Consider the following 11,668-nt stretch of genomic DNA (forward strand, 5'->3'; position numbering starts at 1 on the left):
TAAGCAGGCCTTTTGTAGGGGGAACTGTTGCCATGCTCACAGCAGTTCCAGAGCAAGTTGGAAAAATGCAACAAAAAAGGTAGCACTGGCTGAGAGTTTGGAGAAAGAGTGTTTCTTGTTCCTATCCTCCAACCTGAAGGGAAAGGACCTTAACCCTTGACAGATTCAGAGGAGCTTGGTCAGCTGTACCAGACCATGGTCTTACTGATTAGCATTCACTTATGACAATTGTATACAATTTGAAAATACTGTTTTGTTAAAAGCAGAGTGTGCATGCGCTCTGTAAATCCTGCCTGGACAGATAACTGAAGGTCAAAACATTTAACCAGAATGCTGCTGGAACATCCTTCTTTAAAGTCAGCACAACAGTAATTCCTCCACGCACTTTACCGGAAACCGACAGATAACACAGAAGGAAAACACACAGCGTACAGTATGAACATGAGGAAATGGCTGACATCTGTAACCTACATAACCGGTAAATAACCGGCAGCAGTAGCCTAAAGGTTACAGAAACAGGGTTATGACTAGCTGATCCAGTTTTACTGTGGAGTATAAGCTCCTGGTTGCACCCATAAATGAACCTATACATATACTGTATGTGTATGTGATGCAAAGAGCTGCAAAATAACACACTCATCAATTTCTAAAGTAATGATTTTAAAATAGACTAAGTGGCACATATTTTGTTACAAATGGAGCATATTAAAATAAAAGGAAGCCCTCACTTTATCGAGAACAGTGTCAGCTAATTTGCAATTAAGATCCTTGATATATGTCACATTAGCATAAATCGTTTACTGAACAGAAGTGCACACATGTGCAGTTCATTCTACATACCTCGATTCAAACTGACACTGTGAGGCCGCGTGCATTGAGTCTCTATTCTTTCTCCTGAATGTTCTTCTACAATGTTGGCGAAAAGAAAATGAAAACCAGAGATCCATTAATCAAAGCAAACACAGTCTTACGTGATGTGTCTGGAGAGTTGCATGCGTGTGGCCTTTTTAACATTGGATTCATGCGTCCTGAGTGATGGCCAGAAGTGGCAGAAATGACTAGTTGTCATTGAAGTTGTGGCATTGATCAATCACGCCCCAAGGTTGTCGGTTGGAGCCGAGTGGCATGTTCAATGTGGAATGATGGGAATGCAGGTCACAAAGAGCATGTCTCCCTGCCATATGCACAGTGCAAGGACAGCAAGCTGGGCTGGGAGGAAGAAAAATAGTGTAAATGATGAATGACCCCACGGTGTGCACGCAGTTGGGGCTTTCTTTTTTTCCCCCCAGCACTAAGGTATCACTGATTTTTTAAGCAGAATCTTTCTTACAAGGTCCACTGACAAATAATGATAAAAAATGCATAGGGTATAGGCTATATACTCGTTCCAACTGTAGATGGTACACGATACAGAAGTGAAATCATATAAAAGTAATCCTAATAAAGCTGAGGATAGTACATGATCGCCATCTCCTGGTTGATTACTGAACTAGCAGCATTGAGCCACAGATATCCAGCTTGTGTACTCTTATCTTCTTTCTGCCAATACGAGTGAGTGCTTTTAGTACCGCTGTCCTCTCGCACAAGCAACCCTGACTTAACACGTCTCCAGTGCCTTCAGCCCATGCTCAAAGACGTTAAGCACTAAGATCCAATGGAGTGTAAGCTTATGGAGGCACCAGCTGTTTGAACTGGTCAGCTTTGAGTGTGTGCCAGTTCCTGCACAGCAGTTGGCAGGCCAGCTGAAAGTGGAGTAAAGGTTTTAGGCAAGAGGGCTTTCTTTCACTGTGGCACGTACTGTTTACTAAAGAGCACAATATTATGGGTGCTTCACATCTGTCCTGTTAAATAAACACAAGGCCACTTTTGTGCTTTTACTTTTATTAACAAAAAATAAACATAAGAGTAAAAAAAGGTCTGCGTTGGGCAGACTTGATACATACAAGCATTTTTGCTAGAACGTTTGAAACTGAGTCACTCTATATTAACAGCGACAAACTAGTTAGAAATAGCTGGAAACATTGGAAACAAAAATAAAAACAAGTATAAAAACATAACATAAACAGCCGTGGGAGTTTTTACACTGAGGTTAATTTAGTACAAATGGCATTCCTGCTGTATGGACAGGGCTAGGGTTTTAGAATTCTGAACAGTAAGTCCAGATTGAATTAAAAAAATAGCCAATTCTTGAAAGCTGAGTCAGGTAATTCATCATTTCTTCTCTTATTGTTGTCTAAGTTACATTACTGTTGCATGGTAAAGAGCCGACTGACATGACGCATTACCAAAAAATAAACCACGGCTTACATGAATAACAGTGGACATGATGTTCACTTTAAGTTTCAAGTCTCTCCAAGTTAACCTTCATACCACAATCTTAAGAAGCCTACATCATTACATCATGCTGCAAATATTGAGAGCAAGTCATTTGTAGTAAATGGACTACAACATGTACAACCCTGCGGTGGACCTTCACAAAGGTCATTCAGCAGGACTGTTCAACTGTTTATTCACTTTTTCTGCTTGGAACAATAAGCACAGCAAACACAGGTCAAGAAATAAATATAACAAAACATTTTTAAATGTGAAAATCAAAAAGTTGAACTTGAATTCTCTCAAACATTGAATGTTAAACAGCATGACACAGAGGAATGCAACTGAACTTCCATCACAGCCATGATGGATCGTACTCATTTTCAGCATTTCATTTCCATGGGAGGTAGCATGTTAGACCTGCAAAGAGTTACAAGTGATACGCAAATGTTTAAATAGGTGCAACTGGCTTAGTAATTGTTGCATCCATAAGACACATTTCTAAGGAACATTTACCTTAGGCTGATTGCCCTTAAAAACTTCCAGGTCTAGTGTGTAACATTCAGGGGGGTTGAGGGGGCAAGGGGGTTGTAAATTGCAACTACACCGCTATGTGCCACTAAATCCTACAAACCGGTCCTTTAAGTCTGTATTATGAAAAAAAACAACAACAACCTTTTTAACAGATATTTGTCCAATAGACCACATTGGAGACTGCAATAATAACAGGCCATGCTCCCACTGGTGCACTACATTATAGTGTGTTAGAAACCATTGTTTTAAAACTGCTTATAAATATGGAAGGTGCAGAGTTAAAATAAAGTGTTTCCAAAGTTTGATCTACATCCTGCTCTGGACTCGGAAGTGAAGGCAATAATCTATACCACTGATAGTATATATGATCTAAACACAATCAAAGAAAATATCCATTTTTCCATCTGATAATACCTGAATACAGTTATTTGAAACACCATTGAAAGTAATTAAAAACAATCCACTACTTTTAAGTGATGTGAAAATACATTTTAATATTGTATAATAAACTTTTAAATACAATAAAATAATAAAAGGAATAAAGGAAAGGAAATACAAATTGCTTCACTGTAATTATTCCAAACACCATACATCCATTGTAAGTCAAGTTGATTCGAGTTTTGTCATGACTAGTATCTCAAACAGCAGCCGTGGCACACAGGCAGAATGAAGGCCAGCCATCGAAGTATTAGGTTTTCAGACCGGGTCCAACCAGCCACCTACATTTCCACATTTAACCAACCAACCTTTAAACGCTTCACCTCAACTTCCTGTTCATTTCTGCTCAAACAATGCCTTTAACAGACCCTGTTCTCTCCCTTTAACCGTAATATAATCTTTGAAATGTTCAACTTGCTCCTGAACTTCCACGGATCATGGCCATGAATAATGAAGACACAGAGTGAGAAAAGCCACACTGAATACAAAGACACTGGGTGGGAAGTTTAATTTCCCACATGTTGAACATAAAACAAATACAAAAATAAGTATGTTAAACAGTTTTGAAGATCTCTCTTTTGGTAAACAAAATAAGAAATAAATAAAAACATCACAGTTGTCGCGAGTCAGTTTTCTGAACTGGAGTCACTGGAGCTGCTGGTGGCAGAATCTGAAGAACTGCTGCAGCTGACGTGATGAGATGCAGTTTGACCACTTTTATCTGGATGAAGGGAAGTACAGACAGATTAAATGCTAGACGCTGATGACATTTCAATTCATGGGGTAATTAGCACTTTAATATCAAATAATTCAAAAGGAAGATCGCAGCAAGGCTTCATACTCACTTTGAAATTTCTTAAACTTCTTATAGAGACAAGACTTCACGTATTTCTCCAGCTCGCGCAGAGTGGACGGCTTCAGTATCTCAAAGTCGATTTCGATCTCATCTGGGTTTGCGTCACACATTGTGGGCTCTAATGTTTGAATGATTTGCACCACGCGGCCCAGCTTAATGCCAGGTAACCGGTTAATGTCCAGGCTCAGCTGGTGCTTCTCGTCGTACGTCATCGGCAGACATTCATCATCTGTATCCCAGTCTTTGCTTCTCTTCCATGACGGCCTGAAATTCAAAACAGAGCAGCTAACATGTCTCTATATAGCAGTGACATAATGTGAAAAGAAGGGTTCTTCACTTCTGTAAAACAGCCTACCTTGAGCTGGCATTTTGCCTGCTGTCCTCTTTTGTGTCCTTCTCTTTTTTCTTCTTTGGTTTGATCACAGGGACTTCCGAGAGTGCAGTGAGCTGCTCATGAACAGCTTTAAGCTGGGTAGAGGGTCAACAGAAATGGGCTAGTGTGGCAGTACACAGTAGCATGAAAAATGTGCCAAGAGAAATAGCAGTGCTGAGAAATCAGAGAGGAGGTTGGAGCCAGAGCGTATTGTCTGTGTTAGCAAGTCTGAAGGTATGCGACATAAAGAGCAAGTAATGAAGACAAGGAAGTCTCATTGAGTGGTTCACTGTATGCAAGACCATGTCCAGCTTAGCATGTGAAGCAATTGACGAGTCCGAGCAGGGAAGAAACACCTCATCTAATATACCTTATATTGCTGTATATTTGAGAGCCAGAACATAAGGTGGCAGTTGTGTGTTTTAAATGTACATACTTACTGTTGACTTTATGTTTTGTACTGTATCTTGTGTATGTGTTAAGTTAAGAATAGAATCAGCTTTATTATCACATATTCAATCATAAACATCAGAGTGAAATGTGTCCTCTGCATTCAACCCGTCCTAAGTACTGGGAGCAGTGGGCAGCAGGGGGACCCACTCCATATCTAAGCTACTGCCTTGGTCAAGGGCACGGACTAAAGAAATGAAGCTAATAGTGCACCTGGAGAAAACCCCCACAGACACAGGGAGGCAACAATGCTAACCACCGTGCTGTAGCAAATGGACAGGCATTGCAAATTTGCTTAGCCTATACAAATTTACGGTGCCCGGCATTTGTTTATGTTGTCCCGAACAAATAAACAATTACGTGCTGGTCAAGTCTCATTGTGCAGCATATTTCTTTTAAAATATTGCTTGTGTGATGCCATTGTGGTTTGAAGTAGCAGAAAGACATGTTATATAACAAGACCCTGGAGATCTGTGTAGAAACCCACCTGTTCTGCACCCACCTGTTCTTGCAACTCAGCAAGTCGGGTGGCGCGCTCCTCTGATGAGTCTGATTTGTCGAAGTTGGACGAGCTGTTGACACTCATCCCACTAAAACCTGCGCTCCTCGCGGGCACAGGACTCACTGGTGAAATCAGCTCCACCGGCTCGTCTGGCATCTTTGCAAACCTCTTCTCGAACACGCCCTAAAGCAAACACAGGAAAGAAAGAAGGACTGAGTGGAATTGAAAAGTGAGCCTAAAGAACCAGTAAAACTATGTTCAACTCTTCCGTTATTAAATGCTATAACTCAAAACACACCTGAAGTTTTCTGGCCTTAGTGACGACTTCATGATGCTGAGGGTTGTATTTGTAGCAATTGGAAAAAATTAACCTTACGTCTGCAGCGAAGCCTTGTGCATCCTGGTACTCCCCTCCATCCATCTTTTTCTGGAATTTAAAAACATATCGAAGACAACATCACGCATGAGAACTAGATCATCCATAGAGACACTGTATTTGTGTATGTAAATGTAGAGTTCATACTTTGATAGTGCTGAGATCCATGGGGTATTTGATGATGTCATGGTAATCGTGTAGCTGCAGAGCCTCAGCGTCGACCGGCTTGTAGAAAGGCCACGCGTAGGCCACATGTTTCTTGGACAGCATCTCCTTCAGGATATCGTTGCAGAACTTGAGCTGTTCGCTCAGCCTACCCTGTCCTTCTGGGAACTCCTTCTCTTCCATGTCCTTCCTAGAGGGATTGACGGCTCGACCTGAGTTTCTACGTTTCCTCTTGCTTTCCGAGAAATCACTCAAAGTGGTTATGGCCGCTGAGGACAAATCTGTGGCGGCCCCCTCCTTCCGCTTCATCCCCGTCTTCTTAATTAGCACAAAAGACACTAGCATCAGGTACAATTCTCCTTGTTTTAAAAATATTAGTGCGTCAGAGACACAAATGGTGACTCACTTTTGGGGGGGTCTGTGATGAGTGTTTAGGCACTGAGGATGAGCTGGAAGGTGTGTGGCTGAGGCTGGGCTGAGATGTGGGTGTTGTAGTCGACGGAGAACATGTGGTCGCAGGTCCATTCTGCCCCCCTGTGTACATACAGACAGTAAAAACAGCTTTCCTGTGTATAATCTGACATATTTTTTCTGTGTTGCTCTGTGCTGATTTTTTCTCCCTCTGATTTTGTGCAGGTGTCCACTCAAACATGTACACATAGAGCACCACCCACAATTACCACTTTAATAGCCATATACATTTCTAAGCGCATTAGGATTTAGGCAGAAGGAGAAAAACACACCTAAGTAGAAACCCAGCTTCTGCTAAATTAAACCCTACTAGAGACTCCACAGGGAAGACAGTTTATAGTTTGGAGCACTGAGCGGCGTCATTTTGAACAGAGAGAAAAAAGAGGAGTGGCAGCGGGTTACTGATGCAGTTAATCACCGCCGGTGGCTGAGAGTTGAGGGTGACATAAGGGTGAAATATGCAGCTCTTATTCACACAGTAACACATACTAAGATTACCGACTTCAGTGACATTCACAATGTCCTGTAAAATGCTAAAGGCTAAATTAAGGGAAACTGTCTTTAGGGGGATCTTAATGTAAACTTTTGACCGTTTCTACAATAGAATACAGACAGACAGCATTTCAACTGAAAGCAGAGCATGCACAGACTGTTCTGAGTGTGTTTACATTCATTCACTCATGCTGTCAGGAAGACGTGAAGAAGCCTGCAGCACTGATATCGGTTCCTTACCTGGAGTGCTACTTTTTTTGCCCTTCCCTTTCGCTGCATTAGGAAGAACCTCCACTTCATTCTGTGGCATCTGGGCGACTTTTTGCAAGAAAATCTTTTCCAAGGCGAGGGCCATCAGCACTATGTCATCTGTAGGCTGGAGGACAGAAGGAAATGTATGAGGGCTTATCTTTGTGTTAGGCCGACCAGCGCAGTGTATTTCTACTCACAAAGCCCCTCACCTTGTTATAAATGTAGCAGTTGGTGAACATGGTGTTGAAGTCCTGCATACATTCACTTGCACTCCAATAGTAGTTGTTCTCCAGTCGTTTCTTGATGGTTCCCAAGTCCATGGGAGATGTTATTATCGTATGATAATCCTGATCGAGAAAAAGAGTCAACGTGTCAGATGAATGCAGACTTGTTTTTCTGATTCTGTCCCACATCGTCAAAAGAATCTGCCAAAGTCTGACTCATTTCAGCACTTTTCAAAGCTTTCTCATTCCCGTTTATTATAATTTGGATTTTGTCTTGATAGTTTTGGCCAATGTTCCTATTGTGAAAACAACATGATACCCACCATGTTAATATGCTGAGATCTGGGAACACGGCCACACCGCTCAGATGAAGTCAGATGGAGCAAGAAACCCGGTGATCAGACAGGTTTTAAACAAACCCCCAAACTGATTTTGGAACTTAAAGCAAACACATAATGCTCACGCTGTTTCACCACCTTTCAACGGGTTTGACATAATCTGGCTAAAATGTTGGCTTGTTTACAGCCTGTCTGACCACTCGTTTCTTATGCCGTCTGACTTTGTGTTAGTCATGTCTCCATGTTCCCTGACCTCAGCAATTATTTTAGTTAGTACATTGTTATCATAACCGATACAAATGATAGTCAAAACCATGTAAATAACACCCAAGTTGTAATAAAGTGGAATTATTCTTTCATTAGCCATGCAGACAGTTTTGGTTTTATTTGCCCAGGTTGTGACAGATCTGTCTCAGAGGTTTCCACATCGTCCCCGACAGAGGGGAAGGGAATTTAGTTGAATCCACTTCAATTCAACATCTCACGTCAAAACAGTGTCTCAAACACTGTGGATAATCCACTGCTTTAATTGGGACTAATTAAGTGCTACAGTAGGGACTACTTAAGAAATAGTCCCTCTTAAATGAGTTAATTATTTTGTTAAATTGCAGAACTAAAGCTTCTACTTTAAAGCTACTTTAATTATCATTAATTAAGTACTGGCAGAGACATATTAAAAAAGCAGTAATGAAGTCTCAAAGTTATTTCTGCTAAATGTTGGGTTATTTGTCATGATCCATGTGTGGGTATGAGTTGTAAATGTTGAATGAGTATAATGCTACATTCCGGTGTCCCCTATACTCACTGTGTGCAGGATTAAGAGGCAACCAACACCAAGCGAGAAACGAGAAACAACGGTGAGCAAAACTTAAAGACAACACTATCAACGGCTGCGGTGAAAGAATAAAAAAAACAGGAAATTGAAGGATTTAGAAGCAGTTTTACTTCAGAGAAAGAAAAGAGAGCAAGCGAGACAAACACATACATGACATTTTAGAGCACAGACGTTACGCGGTGGGGGTTGGTGTGTGAAAAAAATCCCCTGGTTTAGGTGTCCGAAGCCTGGAGGCCACTTTAATTTGTTTGTAAATAAATGGGTTTTTTTGTACATCAGAACCTAAAAAAATTGATCTGGTAGCAAAGATACAACTACCCTTAACAGTGATATAGAAAGAGCAGACTTACAACCTTTCAAAGCCACTATAAATGCAGCAGATGTGGGTTTGTTTCAGGATGTGTTTTTGACTTGCAAATCAGGGCAGGGGCTAAGCTAACGACTAATGACTACTGAATGTGAGCAAACCACCCACTTGTTTATTTAATTACCTTTTGAATACATAAATAGCCGACTCCATTCTTTAAAAAAACAAAAAAAACAAAGGAAAACAAAGGCGCTACAAACTGCAGTGTGATGTGATAAATGCTGGATTGGAAGCACCGCTAAGAGTTTGATGAACATTTGCAAACTACTCACTGATAGTCCAAGAGCGACTGCGTCAACAGGCTGGTAAAAAGGCCAGGCAAACTGGTGCCGCCACAGGGATTTAATCGCCACATTCTGCATGAACTGCAGCTGGTTGGTCCTCCGGCCCGGCTTGGTGGGGTTGCTCACCTCAGGAGGCGGGGGATTCACAAGCTGAGGAGGTTTGGGCTCTGCGTCTGCTGACATGGTGGCGGCAGCCGGAAGTGACGGGTCTTCAACGGACGAACAACCTCTGTCGCTTTTTGTTATCTTCCGTAGTTCTCGTCTGTCAGCTCATCAAAGGCTCCGAGGGAACGCCAGCCCACTTCATTCATAGTTTTCATGCCAGACAATGCGATCTGTTGAGATAAAAAGCTGAGTTATGGGGGACGTATAAGATCAGAGATGACTCCTATGGTCCAGAAATCAAAGATATACAAAATAAGCAGCCTAAACTGACAATGTGGCCAAATAAAACTGTCAAAAACAAAGCTGCAATCGAAATTTCTGTACATGCACAGACAAAAACACAACAGGCTTCATGTACCATAAATCATTATTTAAACTGAAAAAGATGTTTAAGAACAGCTCACAACAGCTGATTTCGTCTGTCTACATTTACAGCTAGTACACTGAGCCCTGTGTCCATGTTGGCATGTTTTACAGCTGCTGTGATTGATGAACTGTTTTTGTCTAGTTGTGGAACAAACCAAGGAGTGTCTGTATCAGTGGTGAATGAAAGGCTTGTTATACGTGTTCACATGTTGTTATTACATGTTATTTAAATGGTAAAAGATTGCAATTGTAGCTGTCCCTGACTTGGGAAAAATGTATGGTTAACACTGATTTTAATTTGCCTCATTGCAGATTATTAATTTAGTAGTATGGAGAGGTAGGCTAACGTTAGTATAAAATGTATGGTTAATTCTGAGGTGTTTTATTGTCACTCTGTACCGTAAATGAAGAACAAGAAACGTGGTCAGAGGTCAGATTTTACAGGAAGCACACGGCTTGTAAAACAGTTGAAGGAGGTTAGGGCAGAGCAACTGTGTAACTTCAAATGTAATCTCCATGTAAGTTAGGTTTATAGCAATAAATAAACCTACTGGCTATAATAACCTGACACTATCAGTCTAACAGGCGACACGTTAACGTAAAAGCTAACTTTTTACGCTGGACAGAGCAAAAGAAAAGGCCAGGTTTATTCATTAAAGTAGTATAAATATCTGCTGTGGAGAAAGCTATCGTCCAGCTCTATTATATATTATATCTATATGGGTTTATGTGGAAAGCCTCGCGAGTGTCATTAGCTTTACTTAGCTAGCGAGCAAAATTCACTTGCACGTCGACCGATAAACACAACTCGTTTGGAAATGAGGAATAACCATCAACCACCTAACCTACTTGGGAATGTGCATACAAAAAGTCACGTCCGACAGTCCTGCTTTGTTTTGAGGAGGTCAAGTTTCAGCACAAAGTTTTCAGAGCGAGCCTCGGCGCAGCCACCTCCCAGCTCACGATGGCTGTTATCGTCTCAAAGCGGCAACGTAACGTTACATAGATTTGTTTCGCGGGGAATGATGGGAGAGTCACGGCAAAAAAAGATATGCCCAAAACAAACAGGAAAGACTAGTGAACTTTTTACTGAGTCGTTTTCTTAAGAAGGCACCTTGGTACCAGGCGGCTGTGATTCAGAACCGGTTACATTCCGCACAGATACCCGAACATGAAGCCTCGTTGACTCCACAGTGAACCGTCGGTCCAACTTCGACACTGAAAACTTTGTTGCTAAAACAAACCTGCTGCACTGAGTACGCTCTCCTTCCTCCTTAGCTTCAATGGCGGATTGTAAACCAAGGGACACCGCCACCTACTGTGTTGGAGTGTGTATGGGCGTACCATTGACTGCATATGCGTCATACACATATATATTCTAATAATTTTGCTAATATAAAATGAAACAGTGACAGAAAGAAGTATGTCGATATTTCAGGCTGTATCCTTAGACTGCGGCACCGTGTTGTTGCACCTATACAGCATACTCGTTTGCTTTTTAGTACCCTTGTTATGTAAGTTAGCACCCTGAGGTGGTCACATTTTTGACACAATAATGTACCTTTACCATTTTACAACATGTCTGCCGGCAAACAGCCCACAACCTAAACTTGTATCACTGTCACTTGGGGAATTCGCATTGGTAGTTATTTATTCAGTGTCACCCAGACAAACTGTATTCAAGGAAATAAATGTGCATTATAAGTCATATTAACGCACATTTTTTCATCAGATAAACTGGAAAACCACTAATATAACCGTTCACTACCATACGGCTTTATTACCATATATTTGCTTTGGAGGCTTAATGTCCCTCATCCTTATCCGTTACTTCTGAGGGTAACACGCATGCGCAAACGAGCACCAC

General features: G+C 41.4%; 1 protein-coding gene across 6 annotated transcripts; it reads right to left on the reverse strand.

Annotated features, from left to right (window-relative positions):
- Positions 1–2,867: 2,867 nt before the first annotated feature.
- Positions 2,868–11,128, reverse strand: brd3a (bromodomain containing 3a). Of its 6 annotated transcripts, none has more exons than XM_035667867.1 (11): positions 11,046–11,128; positions 9,259–9,605; positions 7,432–7,569; positions 7,211–7,346; positions 6,414–6,541; positions 5,990–6,325; positions 5,765–5,893; positions 5,452–5,649; positions 4,497–4,609; positions 4,131–4,405; positions 2,868–4,006 (listed from the first exon to the last, which is right to left on the reverse strand). In XM_035667867.1, exons 2-11 carry the CDS (start codon positions 9,451–9,453, stop codon positions 3,912–3,914), a joined length of 1,743 nt encoding a protein of 580 aa, XP_035523760.1. In that variant the 5' UTR covers positions 9,454–9,605; positions 11,046–11,128; the 3' UTR covers positions 2,868–3,911. The 6 variants fall into 6 exon arrangements, with proteins under 6 accessions (XP_035523760.1, XP_035523761.1, XP_035523764.1 ...); XM_035667868.1 differs by having other exon boundaries at positions 10,916–11,049; XM_035667871.1 differs by lacking the exon at positions 11,046–11,128 and adding an exon at positions 10,651–11,031 and having other exon boundaries at positions 5,467–5,649; positions 5,990–6,322.
- Positions 11,129–11,668: the final 540 nt, after the last annotated feature.

The sequence above is a fragment of the Morone saxatilis genome, unplaced genomic scaffold (genome assembly GCF_004916995.1).
Source record: "Morone saxatilis isolate NCDOM2014 unplaced genomic scaffold, NCSU_SB_2.0 Contig21, whole genome shotgun sequence".
NCBI lineage: Eukaryota > Metazoa > Chordata > Actinopteri > Moronidae > Morone > Morone saxatilis.